Source organism: Notolabrus celidotus, chromosome 17, assembly GCF_009762535.1.
Source record: "Notolabrus celidotus isolate fNotCel1 chromosome 17, fNotCel1.pri, whole genome shotgun sequence".
Lineage (NCBI taxonomy): Eukaryota > Metazoa > Chordata > Actinopteri > Labriformes > Labridae > Notolabrus > Notolabrus celidotus.
The window spans coordinates 22689750-22709342 of record NC_048288.1 but is presented as its reverse complement, the minus strand read 5'-3'; the positions used below and the strand labels follow the sequence as shown (position 1 = coordinate 22709342).

At 39.9% G+C, this 19593-nt stretch overlaps 2 protein-coding genes across 4 annotated transcripts in view; both read left to right on the top strand.

Annotated features, from left to right (window-relative positions):
• vps41 (VPS41 subunit of HOPS complex) overlaps positions 1–2101 on the top strand; it is a 25750-nt gene extending 23649 nt beyond the window's left edge. The window contains exons 25-28 of the mRNA XM_034706708.1: positions 1194–1293; positions 1388–1432; positions 1528–1607; positions 1747–2101. Of these exons, the coding sequence (XP_034562599.1) occupies positions 1194–1293; positions 1388–1432; positions 1528–1607; positions 1747–1827 (306 nt within the window). The 3' untranslated portion in view covers positions 1828–2101. The remainder of the gene's footprint in view (positions 1–1193; positions 1294–1387; positions 1433–1527; positions 1608–1746) is intronic.
• Positions 2102–3789: 1688 nt separating this feature from the next.
• On the top strand, positions 3790–18397 carry LOC117829012 (microtubule-associated protein futsch-like). 3 transcript variants are annotated; one of them, XM_034706508.1, is made up of 10 exons: positions 3790–3875; positions 6035–12059; positions 12151–12244; positions 13540–13606; positions 13695–13803; positions 13956–14087; positions 15967–16056; positions 16501–16644; positions 16753–16937; positions 17026–18397. In XM_034706508.1, exons 2-10 carry the CDS (start codon positions 6036–6038, stop codon positions 17192–17194), a joined length of 7014 nt encoding a protein of 2337 aa, XP_034562399.1. In that variant the 5' UTR covers positions 3790–3875; position 6035; the 3' UTR covers positions 17195–18397. The 3 variants fall into 3 exon arrangements, with proteins under 3 accessions (XP_034562399.1, XP_034562400.1, XP_034562398.1); XM_034706509.1 differs by having other exon boundaries at positions 3805–3928; positions 13698–13803; XM_034706507.1 differs by having other exon boundaries at positions 3813–3928.
• The last annotated feature ends 1196 nt before the right edge of the window (positions 18398–19593 follow it).

Genomic DNA, 19593 nt, shown 5'->3' with positions numbered 1-19593 from the left:
AGGCTCATAATCTCCACGGACATACAGTCACAAAAGTGAAGGCTCAGACTTCAACAAGAGAGCTGAACAGAAACATATTTTAGACTCACAGTGTCCAGTTTTTTGTCTACTCGTTCTTATTGAGAAAAAGAAGCATGTGTAGGTGGTCAGGTGTCAGCCGGGAGCGCAACAGGGTCATAATCAGTCCGGCGGCAGAGAAAAAAAGCGCTCGTGGAGACCTGTCACTCAGCCGCAGCCCCCAGCTGAGTGTCTCCGCTGTGCACAACACCTGTAGTCAGCTGATTTACATCGAAACATGCTTTAAACTTAAAACACCTCCCTGATAGCTGAACAAAATATGAGCCCACATGATGTTTGTTCCACGTGATATAAAATAGAAACAAAAAAAATTTGCTCGATTAAGTTCTTAACAATCAATTAATCAATAGTCGATTAATTGTTGACATCCCTAATTCATTCATTTTGGATGGAGAAGGAAATTGGTTCTAGTAATTTCTCCTGTTTGGCTTCAAGATGATTAAATACAAGTACAGGTGCAAACACTGCTCTTTGCTATGAGTATTGCTTGTATTCAGTTAGAAAAAAAAGACAAAAAGGAAAAGAGGATGATATCAAACGAGCAACTATCCCAACTATCCCAACTATCCCAACTATCCCAACTATCCCAACTATCCCAACTATCCCAACTATCCCAACTATCCCAACTATCTCTTCACAGTTTCCAACTCTATCCTTTGTGCTATCTCTTAATAAAGGCATGACAAAAATGACTTGATAAAATAAATACCTCATTTTCGGGGCAAATGGCTGTCTAACATGAGTCTGGTCCTGCTGGAGGTTTCTGCCTGTTAAAGGAAGTTTGTCCTTGCCACTGTAACTTTCTAAATGCTGAAAAGTGCTCTGCTCATAGTGGATTAAGATGAGATCAGACTGAGTCCTGTCTGTAAGATGGGACTGGATCTTACCCTGTCTTGATGCTGGGTCTTTGTTAATAATATATCATGGAGTATGGTCTAGACCTGCACTGTTAAAGCGTCTTGAGATAGCGTTTGTTGTGATTTGGCGCTATAAACAGTACATAAAGATTGATTTATACAATCATTACATTGTTTAATTTATGGAAATAACACCGTTTCTAAATGTTTTCTTGATCTATTTGTAATTTTGTTTCTCTTTGTTGATTTTCTTCTTAGATCCTTCTGAGGGAAGGCTGTAAGAAGATCCTGGTGGCAGACTCCCTCTCCCTGCTCCAAAAGATGCATCGCACACAAATGAGGGGAGTCCGAGTCGATGGTGGGTGCAGTTTTTTAACATTTACGAAGCAGAATCATTCTTGGAGTGAGTCATTTTTTAACTGTACTGATACAAGTGTTGGTTTTCTTTTCAGAGGAGAACATCTGCGAATCATGTCATGCTACTATATTACCGTCAGGTAGGTTTCCATGTAATGCAATCCAAGTATTTTATTGTTTTGTTGCATTTGAGAGCTAACCCATTGCTATTTTCTGCACCACACCTGTGTTTCAGACATGGCCAAAGCCTTTAATGTGGTAGTTTTCAACTGCAGACACATGTTTCATAAGGAATGTTTACCGTCTGCAGGAACAGTGAGTAACATCCCTCAAGGGTGACCAACCCTTTACCTCAAACAGCGCATCATTTCTTCATTTTATCATCTAGTATATTTCTGTCATATCGTTCTCATATAAAAACTTGGTTTGATGCTAAAATGTCTCTTCATTTCAGATTCCTGGAGTGCAGTTTTGTAACATCTGCAGTGCAAAGAGGCGTGGACCAGGAAGTGGGATCCTGGAGATGAAAAAGTAACATCCATTTATGCACCAACAGTTTCATTATTGATGATTGTATCGCTGCCCCCCTGTTTATTTCCCCTTACTGACAGTTGTTAGTGCATGGATCAATACATATAACTTTCCTCGGTCACTGAACTGTACACTGGTTAAAAAAAAAAAAGTGTAATATTTATATTGAATTGTCTCTGTATATTTGCATTTAACAACTGGAAAGCACTTCACTTGTTCTGCTTGTGGTAATGTGGTTTGTCTGCAACATCTGATAAATAAAAACAAAATAAAACTGATGCCTTGGTTTGGTTTCTGGTCATTGTGAAAGTCTTCTTCATAAACTGATTCCATCAATAAAGAACTAATACAAATCATATGTTTGAAATATCACTAATAACAAGTGAATCACTGTCGAATCATCTGCCGAGTTATTCACAAGTGAAACAACAACATGCTGGCATGTCTGTAATAATACTGTATATCGTTTTTGGTAGCTTGATGTGACTGGATTTCTGATCTCATTATGTTAAATAGATATTACATCAAATGTAATGTGTTGACTCCAGTGCTGCAATTAATATTACTACATTTGTCAAAGTGCAAAATTGAGAGAATTTCAATGTATTACAATTTTCTAAAGTTAAGAACACAATAAATGCAACAATAGTAATAAAAACAATAAAAATAAAATAAAGAAGTTGCTGAACGAACTGAGGAAACGCTCTAATGATATCTTAATGAGGAAACACTGGAGGTAGAATAAGATGTTAAAACTCAACACAGGAAATTCAAATCACCAAAATAAATTTCTAAGATGATAAAACACTAAAATATTAACTCAACTCAACTTTATTTATATAGCACCTTTCATACATAAAAACTTGCAGCCCAAAGTGCTTCATGGAATAACACAGAGACAGAAAACAATAGCAATGGTAAAATTATAAAAGGTATGATTATAGATAAAATACTTAAAAATAAAATTAAATCATTACAGTAAAATAAGTAATAGTGGAAAGAAAAATGTAAAATAAGGTAGCGTTAACAAGATCAGATGAATACAAGAAATAAATGGATAAATAAATAACTAAATAAGATAATTAAATGTTAAGGCAATGGTTCAGATAATTATGATTAAGATAATAATAAAAATAACAATAATACAGTCCAGGGCTAAAAATAAATTACTCAAAATTAAAAGCTAGATTAAAAGGTAAGTCTTAAGTTCACTTTTAAAAACACCCAGAGAGCTTGCCGTTTTAATGTCCAGAGGCAGAGAGTTCCATAGCTTAGGGGTGTAAAAACAGAAAGCTCTCAGGCTTTTTAAACCATTAAAAGAAAATAAAATGCTATACTTAAAATTAAAAAAATAAATAAGTACATAAATAAAATAAAGTGAATACAATTTTAACTAGATAATAAATAAATAAATAAATAAATAAATAGATAATACTGTTATAAGAATGAAACTCAGTTAAAAGCGAGATTAAAAAGGTAGGTCTTGAGTTTACTTTTAAAAATGTGTATGCACTGAGTTTTATTGTAGTTTTTTTTTTTTTTTTACTGTTTGTTTGGAATTGCTTTGTTTTTCTTTTGTCATTGGAGTTATTACTACTTTTTATGTGAAATGTATCTGGTTTCTGTATTGTTTTATTTCCTCCTGAATTTTGCACTTTCTTGAAAACAATAAAAAAAAATGTGTACGCTCTGTGCACACTGGGAACAAGGTTTACTTGCCACAACACAAAGATATTCATATATTTTTTAAACTTCTGATGAACGAAACTATATTGAATAGAGTGAAAGACCCATAGACTGTATACATAAATAATAAATAGATAATAAATAATTAATAAAATAATAGAAATTCCTCCTCTTTTCCCAAACTGTTCTCTCGGATTTTAGCCATAAACTGTATAAATAATGATTATAAATAAAATAATAATATAAATAATACATGTTAGCGTGCCTGGAGGGTTGCTGCGTCACTTCCGCCGTGTCCCTCCGGAAGTAGAGTTAATTTTTATTCACAGGAAAAAAACAGCTGTTGTTGAAAAAGAAAACATCAAAGTGAGTTCCACCAGCGCATGCCTTGTCTTTATCTCTCCACAGACCTAAGTACCGTAAGAACTCCTCTTCATACGCCCCTCTTTGTCTGTCTGGATGCTGTTTCTGCTGACTTTAGCAGCGAGTCTAGTGTCGCTCATTTGTTGCGAGTTAGCTGCTGCTAACGTTAGCTCCCACCGCTGTGTACTTCCAGCTAGCCCGGTAGCCACTGTGCTAGCTAACTGACCATTTCTGTTCCTGTGTCAACTCCTTAGAACAGCAAACTCTGCCGCCTGTCAAACACTCTTCACGACCATTAGTTGTGATGCCGAAAACATGAGTGGATAGGGATCGTACATTGTGTGACTCGCTGGCCATCTTTTTAACTACGAGATGTAGATGTTTATGTCACATTAGCCTTGTTTCTTGTCAGAATAAACACCTCATAGAGAACCTAAATGAAATTGATTTGAATTATTAACAATGTGCATCTAGTCTTGCACACAGTTATTTATTATGCACTCAGAAAAATGATTTTTGACCTGTCCTTTGAAGGCATCTTCTCTCTGTCACATTTCATTACTCATTTTCATTTCATTTATCTGTTTGTTGAGTTGGGAAAATGCACATTGATCAACATTAATGCATTGAGCATCCATGTAAATGGACCGGACTTGGCACAGATGCTAAATTTCATCTGTAGTCCCAAGGCAGGTACTACTACCTACACAACACAGACACAGTAAGACTTTAAAACCTGACAGCTACAAATCATACGATAGACAATTACAAAACAAAACAAAGGCAGACAAATCAAGACTAACAAAATCAGGCAGACAGAAACAAGACTAACACAACACAGGCAGACAATATCAAGACTAACAAAACACAGGCAGACAAAATCAATAATTACAAAACACAGGCAGACAAAATCAATAATTACAAAACACAGACAGACAATATCAAGACTAACAAAACGACAAGACTAATAAAACACAGGTAGACAATATCATGACTAACAAAACACAGGCAGACACAATCAATTCTAACAAAACCCAGGCAGACAATATCAAGACTAACAAAACACAGGCAGACAAAATCAATAACAACAAAACACAGACAGACAATATCAAGACTAACAAAACGACAAGACTAATAAAACACAGGTAGACAATATCATGACTAACAAAACACAGGTAGACAATATCAAGACTATCAAAACAACAAGATTAATAAAACACGTAGACAATATAAAGACTAACAAAACTCAGGCAGACAATGTCAAGACTAACAAAAAACAGGCAGATTTGACACAGTCAGACAATATCAAGACTAGCAAAACACAGGCAGACAATATCAAGACTAACAAAACACAGGCAGACAAAACACAGTCAGACAATATCAAGACTAGCAAAACACAGGCAGACAATATCAAGACTAGCAAAACACAGGCAGACAATATCAAGACTAACAAAACACAGGCAGACAAAACACAGTCAGACAATATCAAGACTAACAAAACACAGGCAGACAAAACACAGTCAGACAATATCAAGACTAGCAAAACACAGGCAGACAATATCAAGACTAGCAAAACACAGGCAGACAATATCAAGACTAACAAAACACAGGCAGACAAAACACAGTCAGACAATATCAAGACCAGCAAAACACAGGCAGACAATATCAAGACTAGCAAAACACAGGCAGACAAAACACAGGCAGACAATATCAAGACTAGCAAAACACAGGCAGACAATATCAACACAACAACACAGTTAAAAAGTTAAAAAGATGATTGAACAAAACCCCCATGGAAACAGGCATCAGATTAAAAAACATTATTTAGGTATGGGTTCATGTCTGATTTGTTTTTAACCAATGTTTGAGTTTTTTTTAAAGAGTGAGTAGTTTGTCACAGTTTCTGATACGTGATGGTAACTTGTTCCAGGAATGTGTTCCTCTTACAGATAACACCATCTGACTGAATTTAGTCCTACGCCTAGGTATACTACAGTCTCCTCTTGTTAGAGCTCTAGTTCTCCGTCCATGAAGTCAAATTTAAGGAGATTGTTCTCATCAGTTGTGATACTAAACAGTTATTAGAAATGTTCTTCTGTTCAAAATTGATTGTGCTTAAGTGCATTATGTAATTATTCTTTTTGTGTGTCATATTTTAACAGCATGCCAGCCCCAAAAGGAGGAGCAGATTCCCATGATGCTCAGCCTCAGATGAAGAAGCTGGATGAGGATGGGGAGGCTCTGCCATCCAAAACTGCACCAGCTCCACATAATAGTTCCCTCAAAGCAGAAGAAAAGACAGAAGCCCACCGAACTAAGATAAAACGGTCTGCTTCGGCAGAAAGAGGAATTATACCTGCCAAGTCATCTAAACAGAGTTCCCCTTCAGAGGATTCCAGCAAAACCATCTCTGATCCACCTGTTAAAAAAGCCAAGCTCCTAAAAGCCACAAGTGCCTCCTGCGGAGATGCTCCCTCAGAGAAAGAGATCTCCAAAGCTTCACTAAAGCGGACAGCCTCCACAGACTCTGAGGATGAGTTTAGTGGTGATGGTAGTAAGACTGGCTTCTTTAGAGAGAGGGATGAAGGAGATAAAGCCCGCTGCATCCGGAAATATTCAAACAGAGTCAAAGCTAAGCGTAAAGCTGAAGAGCCCCTGTCTGACCCACAGGACACGAGCCAGGAGTCACCAACTGAACCGCCTGGCACTATTCAGATGGACCACAATTATGGTAGATTTTCTGATTCATCAAGTTCTCAGAGTCTGGGGGAGACTTTTCACGAGGAGAAAAAAGAATTTGTTACTGAAAGTGAGGGTCAAGAAAGTGTAGTTCATGCCACACAAGCAGAATCAAAGGACACTGTGGTATTTGCTGCTGAAAGTAAACATGAGGAAATTCAAACTTTAAAAAGCCAGAGGCTCACAGATAATGAAGCACCAGCATCTTCCAGAGAAATATTTGACTGTTACACTGCAAAAGTTCCAGATACACCTGGCGTCACATCTGAGGCAGGAGAAAGTGAAAAGAAGGACATTGAGGATTACACAAAGAGTCAGAAAGGCACTGTTGGTGTAACACATGCATCTCCTGTGGAAAAGCTCTATTGTAGTACTGGAGAGGAAAATCTTTCTGCAGGTGTAGAAGTGTTGTCTCATGAAACAAGCAATGGTAGAATACCAGAGAGACAGACTGAGGACAATCCAATGACAACAACAGAGTCTGTTGGAAATCCAATGACTCAAACAGACCTCAGTTTCAAAATTCAAGTTACTTTTAAAGCAGAATCAAAATCTGAGCATCTGGACGCGGTAAGCAATCAGGTACCAGATACAAATATGAACTCATGTGACGTGAACAAAGTTAGAAAGTCAGAAGAAAAGGTTGAAGGTAGTGAAAGAAAAGACGTTAAATTCCTAGCAAGTCAGACTGTTGATGGACCTCCTCCTTTAATTGATCAACAGTTAAGTCCAGAGGTGATTGAAAAGACGACTAAGAGCTGTACTGAAACACTGAAATCAGATTGTAAGGCTGTCCAAGAGCAAAATCAAAGAGACGTGCTTGCTGGTTGTGTCACAGCTTCAGAGGGTCAGATAGATGTCGACACAAAGACTAAAATAACATCAGAGGAGAAGTCTGACTCAGCACAAAGACACAAGAACCACAGGCTGACAACTACAGAAATACCTGTTGAAGTCAGAGAAAATTCTTTAAGTATGGAAGAAGAAAAGAAGATACCACAGTATCTTAACGTCAGAAAGGATACGCAGGCTTCAGAAACATATCAGCAGCAGAAACTGTCCATTCAAGCTGCTACAGTGGAAATACAAAGCCAAAGGAGCCAAGACGTCTTTGAACAGGGCACAGACATTTCTACAAAATTCAGTCAGGATTATGTTGTCAATTCCAAAAGAACTGAAAATGAAGACAAAGTGGGAATTGAACCGGCTACTGGACTTGAGAGTCAAATCAGAACAGAAACACAGATGACTCCGACTTCAGAGTCTTCTAATCAAACACCTGCAGGTGAAGTAAACAACCAGGGAGTCAGTGAATGCACCGCAGACATATTGATTCAGGGTCAACAGGATGTTGTGATTGAAAATTCTGAAATGTTTGAAAACAAAGACATGGGAAACGATGATTCTACGAGTGGACCTGAGGATGTGACTGCAGTGACACCTGTGGTTTATACAATGGAGGTACCAAGCTGGGAGTGTTCAGAAGTCAGTGAAAAAACCTCAGACATGTCTGATAAAATCCAGAGACTTCCAGTCGCAAATTGCCAGGACACTGAAGATGATGGCAGCATTCATGCTGAATGTGTTAATGCTGCTGCTGATATTCAAATAAACATGGGCAGGCAGACTACCGCAACATTGTCAGAGGTTTCTGATGCAGCACCAACAATAGAAGCAGAAGTTCAGAAGAGCCAAAAAGCTACTAAACCTCCAGCAGACATATCTGAAAACGTGCATGAAGGATTCACAGTTCAGACTCCTGAGACTGAGAATGAAAGCAGGATAAACACAGGAGGCGGCATTGCAACTAAGAATCAAAGAGAAATGGATTTGCAGACAACGACAACGCCAGGAGAGTTTTCTGATCAAGCAGTAACAGTAGAAAATCAACAGAAGAGTGGTCAAGATGTCAGTGAACCTACCACAGATATTGAAGTACAGAGGGACTTTATCAATGCTGAAACTGAGAATGAAGAAAGAAAAGGAAATGTAATCACAGAATCTGGGGATTCTGCTGAGAATCAAACAGAAATGGATTCACAAGCAGCAACAGAGGAGATTATTATTCCAATATCACCTGTGGAAATACAAAGCCAGGAGGTCAATGAACTCAACACAAAATATATCGTGACTTCAGGTTTTGAGAATAGCAAGGTTACTTCCAAATCTGATGTTGCACCAGATGTTCTCATTGATATGGAAACCCCAGTAACAGCTGTGGCAAATGGCATCCCAAATCCTCTTCCTTTGGTGGATGCTGGGAATACAGAAAATCAAAACATGCAGCCAAACTCAAGAGTTGAGAATATGCAAGCAAATTTGGATCTGATCGGTGGATTGATAGGAAGTGCAGATTCTACATTACCAGAGGAAACAGGGAGGCAACTAATTAATGAGGTCAAAGACGAGGATGCGATCGTTTGCTCTGATAAGGATGAGAAAGCAGTGAGAAATAATGAAGGGCATGTTGAAGGAACTGGAAGCCATGAGGTATTAGTTTTTGTTTGTGACCAACCAGACGACACTAATGTTGTAATTCAGGCACCAGAAGAGATTAAGACACATAACCGGCCAGAGATTGAGATCCATGAAAACCAGGTGGTGTATGAGCCTATTAGCAGTCCGGAGAGTAATGATGAAAGAGAGATTCCTGCAGCATCAGAGAACCATAACGGTATGTCGTTACTGGATGTACAGATCACTGAGACCCAGCAGATTGAAGGAGATTCATCTGCAAAAGAAGAAAACAGGGAAATCTGTAACCAACAGTTGGATGCTGCGGAGCAACAAATTTGTGCCTCTGACAGCCAAGAAGTTGAAATGGAAGTGCAGACGATCAGTGTGCCAGAGAGTTGTGTCTCTGCACAGTTTGAGCAGGGTGAAACAAGTGTGGATGGGAAGCAAGTGGCAGTGATCAGCTCCAGTGATGACATCAGCACACCAGATGGCCAGTCTGAAGTTGCGGCAAAGAAAAGTGAAAGAAACGGGTATCCACACTGCATAGGTGGTGCAGAGGTTTCTGAACAGGTGCAGGAGGACGCTGGACTAGAAGGGGTGTCGGACGTCACAGTGACGACAACTACGGCCACAACTGAAGTTGAAATACCAGACAGTACATCCCAGGAGTTTGTAATGTTGGAACCAGTCCATGAGAGTGAAATTCACTTTGATATTGTCACTCAAGCAGCTGCAGTATCAGGGTTGTCGGTCTCACTCACGGAGCAGGTGAATCCAGACAGTGCTTTTCTTAGTGATGAGGGAAAACACAAAGTGTTGAATGGTTCAGAGCTAGCCATTTCCATCTCTGAGGCAGAAGTGTCTCACTGTCAAACAACTGGCGAGCTTGAGTATCCAACAGTGTCCAATTCACATGAGGTTTTAGATTTGGAGACCAAGCAGGGGGTTGAAATTTCTTCTGAGATTGGTGTTGAAGTTATTCAAAATAATGACCAAAGTCAGCAACCCTCATCTGACATGATGGATGTTAATATCCCAGAGATTGAAACAACAAACTCTCAGGTCATAAATGAAGATAGCAATGCACTGGTGTCTGAGCATCCTGAAAGTAATGTGATTTTACAAGAAGTGCAGCTTCTGGAGGACATTGAGATTGCACATGAGATTGTAGTTGCAGAGGACGATAATGAGGAAGATAGTGACATTCTAATAATAGAGAAGCCTCAAGAAACGCCGGACATCATCCCCGATAAAATCTCTGAGATAAAGGTTGAGACAAAGAAAGATAAAAATCGTGCAACCAACTTGAAACAGAACAGCACATCTGTAGAAAAACCCAAGAAACAAGAAATGAACACTCAGGCCAGAACCAAAGCTCGCCTGGCAGCTCTGGCTGAGCAAAAGGCTGCAGCAGCTAAGAAACCAGCAAACAGACAGCAGATGAATCTCTTGGCACTGTGTCAGGAGATAGCAGAGGACATTGCAACTGACAGCATGCTGTTGAAGAGGATAGAGGAAGAAAAGCAAGCAGCAGCAGCTGTGGCGGCGGCGGCATCAGCAGCTGCGTTGGCGTTAGCAGCAGCCAAGAGCGAGGCCACCAAGAAGGAAAGTCAACCTGAGAACACACAGGAAGTAGAAACTGTTAATGTTGCTACACCTGCAGGACCAGAAGGATGCTCTGCTCCTGTGACCCCTGCTACTAAGGAGGAATCTGTAGCCCAGGTCTCCCCAGCTGTTTCAGCTGAGGCTAAGCCTGCTGCAGAGACTCCAAAAAGACGCTTCTTTATCACACAGGTTTCTGTACCACTGAAAGCCCACGAGAAGAAGAAGCTGACGAGATATCAGAGACTAAGACAGGTTGAGCTGCAGAGAGAGAAAATGTCTTGGGCACGAGTCAAGAAACTTAAGTCTGACCAAGCAAATCAGATGTTTTCGGACATGGACTGGCAAGGACCCATGTCTTCATTCTCTGTGACTCCTGTGACCCTGGCTTCTCAACCTCCAGCAAGTCCATCCAAAACCTCTCTCCCAAGTCCCTCCTCCGCTAGCAAGCCTGCAACACCCAAGGCAGAAGTTTCAGAAGTTGATAGTCCAAAAGTTGAGCCCAGTAAAGCTGAACCCACTAAAACGGAACCCCCTAAAAGTGACCCTACCAACGCACAACCTGCCAAAACTGAGCCCACCAAACCTGAAGTTGCCACAACTCAGGCCTCTAAAAATGGGACCCCTGTTGCTGAAACCCGTAAATCTACAAGGCTAAGTAAGGTTCAAGCTTCTAAAGTGACCACAACTCCAGGGCCGGCTCCAAAAGTGACCAGATCACCTGCCAAGAGGACCCTCCCAGCAGTACCTCCTCCCATGCCCAATGGACTTAAAGCCCAAAAACAGAAGCCTGTTGAGTACATTCCATACAAACCCAGACCAAAGTATACCTTTGAAGACTTTGAACTGGATGATGACCCGTTACCTACAGCTCCAAAAAGGCCAATCACTCAGACAAGGCCCACACAGCCGACACGACCAAACGTTCAGTCAAACCCCACAGCTCAAGCTAAACCCACTGTTTCATCACAACTTGCAAATCAGGCAAAACTCAAAGCCCAGACCACACCTACTGGACAAATCTCAGGTCAGTCAAAGCCCTCTTGCTCCCCAAGTCCACAGTCAAAGGCTGCTGTCACAACAACACCTCAGTCAAAGGCCCCAACTACTAAAAGTGCCCCCTCAGCCCAAGCTCAATTAAAGTCTCCTGCTTTGACGACGACTCATCCAAAAGCTGCTTCAGCTCCTGGCCAGTCCAAGCCAGCTGCTTCTGCTTCACTCCAGTTAAAGCCTACTGGTGACGGAGTTCCATCCCAGATCAAGCAGTCCACTTCAACATCACGTCCGCCTGCTGGTTCAACCACATCTGAAACAAAACCTGCTGCTGCTGCCTCTAAGGCTGCTCCTCAACCCCCAAATCCAACGTCATCAGACGACAGCAAATGCAACGTAGGTCAAAATTACAGCCATTTTAATGTTTGGAAACACAGTATTGCTGTATAAAGATGTTAACTATCCCTTTTTTCTTCTCTTTTCACAGGAAACGGCTGATTTGCCTTCCTCTGCCAACATCTCTGTCGCTGCAGACGTAAACTCTAAGGGGTCTGATGTGAAGTGTGAAGAAAAACTTGCAGGTATTTGCGCTTGGCAAGATTTCTTACAACTCTTGTCATTCTGTTACATCACTGATTCTGTCGGCAGGATATCTTGGAGGTGGTGGTGGTTGGGGGAGCAAGGGAGAAAAACAGTCTGACAGCTAGGCATCCTTAATATTCCCATTTCTACAAACTGTACCTTTTAAGATTGGTCAGGGTTCTCAGGGATGGAAGGGCATGACTTGACTTGAAAGCACGCTGCAGGAGTTGCCTTGTAATATGTGCAAGTTATCGAAGATGGTGGGCAATGCATAGTCCAGCACTACACTGAGATGATTTCCTTGGTGTCAGTCCTTTGTGTAATTGGACAGATTCACAGTATCAGCAAATGAGTGGAGAGGAACATGCTAGTGAAAAGAATATGGAGCAAGACAATAATAATATTAATACATTTTATTTATAAAATGAGCTTTAAAAGTTTCTCTAAGACACTTTACAAGAAAATAAATTATACAATAGAAAAGCAACAAAACAAAACAAACATCAATCAATTATAGATAAAAAGCCTTTCTAAATAGATGGGTTTGAGTCCGGATTTGAAGTTGATGAGTGAGGGAGAGAGTCTGAGGTGTTGGGGGAGAGAGTTCTAGAGGGTGGGGGCAGCGACAGATAAAGCCCTGTCCCCCCCAGGTTTGGTGCTTTGGTGAGAGGGGTGAGGAGATTGTATGGTTCCAGGTCGGTGAGGTAGGAGGGAGCTAGGTTATGGAGGGCTTTGTAGGTGATGAGGAGGATCTTGTACTGTATTCCGGAGCCAATGCAGGTTCTGGAGGACTGGGCTGATGTGGTCTCTGGTGCGGGAGTGAGTGAGTGAGGAGGCGTGCAGCCGAGTTGGCACTGATGGCACTATCATGCGATGGCACTGATTGCATGATAGAAATGTCATCACCCCTGTTCACTCACTGGTGATGCTCCAGGCTTTTTGCCTTCTGTGTTCTCAGGCCGACTTGTGGAAATTAAATTGGGGGTAGTCAGGAAAAAGTTGGTTGAAAATTTCAGCAGTTAGTGTTCACACATGCAGAACACCCTCAACATTTCTGGAAATGTTCTGGTGTTTGTTGCTTGTATGTATTCAGCATGAAGCTGAGCTCTTATTGCTCTCTGTGCTGTTATCACTGGATTATAAAGCATACTGTTAAATGTGAGGACAGTTTTACACTATTTATTTGTTACATAATCAACTGTGTTAAGTTGTTTCTTATTACCTGACATAGTAAGCCTAAATGTTCTTAAAGTACCAAACTGTACCCGTGTTAAAGAATCCTCCGTCTTCACAGGTGCTGCCGGTGATCCTCCTCCCGAAGTTAAAACAGAAACGGACAAGACATCTGAACCTTCTCAAGGGTAAGAACTTAATCTTCAGTCGTTTGGACGTGTATGTTCTTGTATCCACAGAAACTTGAAGTAACTGTGATGTGTGTTTGTGTCATAGCAGAGCAGTGAAGCCAAAAGAAGGCGAGACTCCTCTCTCTGATGCTTCTCTGCAAAAAGAAGTGAAGAAACTAAAGGAGGCAGATAAAGACGGCACCCAAACCATTATTGTAAGTCATTTTAAAATTCAGGACTACATTTTGCATCACCTCTCCTAATATTCTTTATCTAATAAGTTAACAGATTGAAGCCTTTCTGAAGAAGTTCTTGCAGATATCACCAGGCTGTATTTAGCTGTAACAAGGGATCTGTTTTCTCACAGGACGCAGGACAGAAGCATTTCGGAGCGGTGGCCTGCAGTGTGTGTGGGATGCTCTATTCAGCTGCCAACCCTGAAGATGAATCTCAGCATTTACTCTTCCACAACCAGTTCATCAGCGCTGTCAGATACGTGGTGAGAGGATGTTTCCTTAGATGTCATGTCTAATGTTTGTCACTGTCTCACAATGTTGACTCAACTGGGAGATACAAAGATGCATTTTCTGAGGACATACATGTGCTGAGTGTAGTTAATTTTTTACACACAAGAAAATTGACTTTAATGTGTCCCCAGAGAACGTCCCCCTGGTCGTAACTTCACAAGGGACTTCACTTCACTGTGTTTAAATACCTGGGTTTTATTTTCAACTGGGAGCTTGCATCTAAAGCTCATGTAGCCAGTTTGGTCTCCAAACTTCGAGTGAAACCAGGTTTCTTCTTCATGAACAAATCCTGTTTCTCCCTCAGAGCCAGGAAACTTCTAGTATCTACAACATTTCTGCCTCTTATAGATTACGGTGATGTGTTGTATTTGGGAGCCTTGGCTAAATGTTTGCAGGCCCTAAATAGTGTACATCACTCTGCTCTGAGGTTCGTCACGGGTTGCACACGCCTCACTCATCACTGTGAACTTTACGTCAAAGCTGACTGGCCTTCCCTGAGTGTAAGCAGGCATACACATTGGCTACGTCTGATTTATAAACGTCTTCTTGGCTTGTATTTGTGTGTGTATCTACAGAGATCAAAAAGCCACTATGCCTTGCGCTCCTGCGACATTTTACAAATATGTGTTCCTCTTGTTCGGATTGAGTTTGGTAAGAGAGCATTTAGTTTTGCTGCTCCTACTGCTTGGAATAAACTCCAGAAGGACTTGAAATTGTCAGATCTTATCTCACTTGACGCCTTTGGCTCCATCTTAAATGAAAGACAGACCCCAGAACAGTGCCTGTGTTTTTAAATGCTGTTTTTGTAATCCCAAATGGCACTTTGTGAAAGAAAACGTTGAGTAGACTGTTGAGTAGAGTCAGGGTCTGAGAGCAACAGTGTTCTTTAAGGGTCATAGGATAATCTGTATGAATCATGAGAGACACTGTGTTGCATTTATTGAAGATTTTAGGGTGAACCTCTTCTCATTGTTAGCTGTGAATTAATTTATTTTCTGATTTGCTTTGGTGCTTGACTTATGAAGTCAAAAATTGCAGAACAAATGTATACATAGACACAACCCCTGGCCTTGGAGGTGGTTTAAAAGGCCCCTTAGCAATCTGATAGCTAATATACTTAATTTTAAAGCACTTAAGAGCCATGTTCAAAGCTTTAATTTTGTTTAGATGACAATAAAAAGAAAAAAAAGGAGTGTTTACAGCAGTAGTAATGGGTAGGCAGTGTAAGCTTGAAAGAAAGCTCTTCTTAATAATGTACTCATCACACTGAAATACAATATTTTATGAATTTTGTTTCATTATGCTTTCATGATTTAATGTTTTATTGAGGTTTAGATGGTGGTGCCTTTTATATTGTAAGGTCATTCTGAGAGATATGTGCTTTATAGTGATTATGCACTATTGTGTAGTTGTTTATATAGTGTAGTGCATTTAGCTTTAATATTTTGATATTGTACCGTTAATTTCACAGTGAAGGTACCCATGTTGTTGTATAGTGATCATGTATTGTTGTGTAGCTGTTTGTACGATGTACTGTTTGTTTTTATCAGAGTCATCGTCTCTGTCTCCTGCCCAGGGACTACGGATATAAATTAGCTAATAGCTATCTCTGGAACAGCTAAATGGCTGTACACTGTCCCTGTCAAAATAACCAAATAAATAAATAATAATAATAATAATTAGGCCATTGTTATGTGACTATGTGAGTGGGAAAAAATCTAAAGCAAAGAAATCTGAAGAACAGTCACATTAAATATAGCAAATGAAGAATGTGAGTTAAAATTAAGGTCAACATAGAGATTTCTGTAAGGTTCCTTTGACATGAACACTGTTTTTCTTCTTTTTTTCTAGGGATGGAAGAAAGAGAGGATTCTGGCTGAGTTTCCTGATGGAAAAATCATCCTTGTCCTGCCAGATGATCCTAAATATGCTCTGAAGAAGGTACAGTATGGCTTGTAAGACAATCAGTTGTGTTAAAAGTATCATCTCTTCTGCAAAGCAGTTCAAATGTGCTCTGTTTGGACCAAAGGAAATACATTTTGCTATTTTGCCTTGGATGCAGTAGAATGATAAAAGATTTGTAAGATTATTGCTTTCATTGCAAAATATTCTAACTTTAATGGATTGAAGGGTAGACTTTCCTGTTTATTGCTAAAGCTACGCAGGACAACATGATCACCAATCAGGTCAAAGATAGTGTGACAACAAACAGTGTGTGTTCTCAATACAGTCAGGGCCTTTACAACACACATGATATTAATAACCAGGCAGTCATAAATACAGTCTCATTACATACTCTCCAAGTTATGTAATGAGTTTTTTGGCTTGAGCAAACAAACACCAGCTTGTTATTCCTTCACTGCTCAGTAACTGTTTCTCTCTCAGGTGGAGGAGATCAGAGAGATGGTGGACAATGACCTCGGCTTCCAGCAGGTGGAGACCAAGTGTCCCTCTAAAACCAAGACTTTCCTCTTCATCTCCAACGACAAGAAAGTGGGTGGATGCCTTATAGCAGAGCATATACAAGAGGTAGGAGACAGCAGTGTTATTTCTCCAGTTAGCTCTCCAGATATATAACAAATTGCAGAACTACAGAGTGGATTAGTTTAGGTGAACTGAAGTTTTGATTGCTTACAGGGGTACAGAGTGATTGAGGAGCCTGCACCCCAGGGCTCAGAGGGTGAGAAGGTGATGTTTGAACGGCAGAGAGCTTGGTGTTGCTCCACGACTGCGGAGCCGGCCATCTGTGGCATCAGCCGCATCTGGGTTGTCAGCATGATGAGACGACAAAGCATCGCCTCACGCATGCTGGAGTGCCTCAGGTAAGTGTGTCAGAAAGACGATTCCACATCTCCATAAGACAAACAAACAAAAACAATTAACACTTGTGTTGTTTTTTTGCTCACACAGAAACAACTTCATCTACGGTTCATACCTGAGCAAAGATGAGATCGCTTTCTCCGACCCGACACCTGATGGGAAACTCTTTGCCACACATTATTTTGGCACTTCTCAGTTTTTGGTTTATAACTTTGTGAGTGGAACGCCCATGTCCCAGCCCAAAACTGATGCAGTATGACAGTCTCCAGGAAAGGTAACATTGGATTTAACCAAGGCACTCACTGACCAACGGGACGCGCCATCTCTAAACGGTGTCTCACACAGAATCTTTTATTTGTATAACAACTGAAAAAAACTGTAAATTATTCCTTGGAGAGGACACATTGGTTTAAATCTCAGGATTAAAACAACAAAGTGTTGTTTACAAAAAAAAAAAAACATTAATTCACCCTTTAAACCCTTCCTGAATAGTATTTTGGAACAAAGAAGAGTATTTTCTTTATACATTTTTAAGTGAACAATTGCTTTTATTAAAAGTGTAGAGTTCTCGTGCATGACCTGACAGCAATAGAAAACAGAGCAATTCATTCTTTTAAGCATACTGCATAAACTCAAGTTTTCCCCTCATTCTTTTAACATTGATGATACCTACAGATCACAACTGTACGACATCTGTTTGGCGGTAAAGGTTGAATTTCGTTCCACACGATTGCCCTTGATTTCAGCGTCTTATTTTAACATTTGAAATGAATCACCCCTAACCAGATGATCTCATCGCTTGGACTCATTTCAACCAATTGGATGGAGAGATGTGGGTCAGATGAACTGTAGCTTGGGCATTAATCGTGTGCTCTAATTTTCTTAGATCACATTGCCTGTTTTCCAAGCTGAGCCATATACTGTACACCGTTTAGCAGGGCATTGTAGCCTAAACTGTATGAGTGATCTTTTTTTTTATTTTCCACAAAGGCTGTCTATTGCTTTGTTTGTGCCTGAATGAATAATGTGTGACTTAAAAATGTGTTGTTTTTGTTCGCCTGCCATTCTTTATGGCTTTTTTTATGGCATTAGTCTAGAGTATCATCATGCTATTTCTTAGTAAAAATCAGATTAAAAATGTATATCAAATTATCATGTAGATTTATGCATACTATAACAAAATGTCTAAAGAAATGATGTGCATGGTGAGGTTATAACTGGTATTTGAAAGACGGTCACCCAGCCTTTATGAGTGCAAATAGGAATATTTGCTCAGGGGTTAACACGAGGGGATTGAGATTAAACTGCCTCTCACAACACACATTTACAGCATCATTGTAATCCATCCCTTTTTTTTCTTTCCTCTTTATGCTTTTAGAACGGTGTCATTAAGAAAAAAACTTTGATTTATATGAAGCTCTTATGTAAATATTTATTTAAATAATAAACAGTTCAAAACATCGAGTTGTGGTGTGTTTTCTTGAAAGAAAAAACAGGTAAGTGTGATTATTTTTCCTTTCTTAACCCTCCTGTTATGTTCGTTTCTTAGGGACAGCAATAATGTTCCTGGGTCAATTTGACCCGGGGCATATTCAATTATCCAAAAGTGTCAGAACCCCAAAAAATCCCAATACACATTCATTTTTAACTCCATTACTAACCATTTAAATCAATATTTAGTCCAATGGTTTTCTTTAATTCTCATAGATCATGGTTCAATGAGGATAACTCACTCTTTTTTCATTAAAATTCATGTTAAAACTTTTTTAAATATACATTGGAAAGACCTAAATATAAATACAATAGTTTTTACATGTCAGATTTTTTTACATTTTATTTTACATTTTGATTTTTTTATGAAGTGATGTTGATGAATGAATACAACACCTCTTCGGTCACATGATGCCCAGATTTTGATGCTGCATTTATCTGGTTTGGAAGGCATATATTGCCTAAAATAGAATTTTAAAGGGTAAATTTGACCTGCAACATAACAGGAGGGTTAAGGCCTTTCACTAATCCCTACCTGCCATTGAGCCTCCTCAACCCTATTTTATTGTAAAAGCCACCTATGCCATCTAGTGGACATAGTGGTTGTAAACATTTGTGTGTCAGTAATATTCAAAAGATGTAACCGTGTGATGTTTGAATTAACTTGTATTCACTTTGTTTACTGCTAGAATTACTAGTGAGTTGTATATGTGTGTCAAATGTGGGAATTTTCTAGCTGTCATGTTTTCTCTTTGCAGCTCCAGATGTAAACACTCCCCTATTAGTGCATTCCTCGACACTCCTGTCACAACACGGGCCAACTCGATGGCAACTTCTGAGAAACAAAACAACCTTAGAACAACATGGATACTTCCTCAGGCGGAGAGTGAGAAAACATGAGGCCTCTGCTCCTCCTCGGAGATGTGATACCGATCAGCAGGAGAAAACAACTGAGCTGAGCTTCCTAAGGTATCTTTAACACAACAGTCACCTTGGCCTGTTGACTCTCACTGACACTGGGATCACCTCGATCCTCTGATTTAACCTTCAAACTCATTTCACTGTTTCTTAAATCCATCCTTTGAGATGGACTGGTGGGAATTCCGTCCTAACGTAGGGATTTAACGAAGACAAAAAAGAACAACATTTGTAAATACACAGATTTAT

Bases quoted from the DNA above. Each gene is read 5' to 3' on its own strand.
- LOC117829012 (XM_034706508.1), top strand. From the start codon at position 6,036: ATGCCAGCCCCAAAAGGAGGAGCAGATTCCCATGATGCTCAGCCTCAG. The intron at 12,060-12,150 runs GTAGGTCAAAAT...CTCTTTTCACAG, and splicing joins CAGACGACAGCAAATGCAAC to GAAACGGCTGATTTGCCTTC. The intron at 16,057-16,500 runs GTACAGTATGGC...TTTCTCTCTCAG, and splicing joins CTAAATATGCTCTGAAGAAG to GTGGAGGAGATCAGAGAGAT.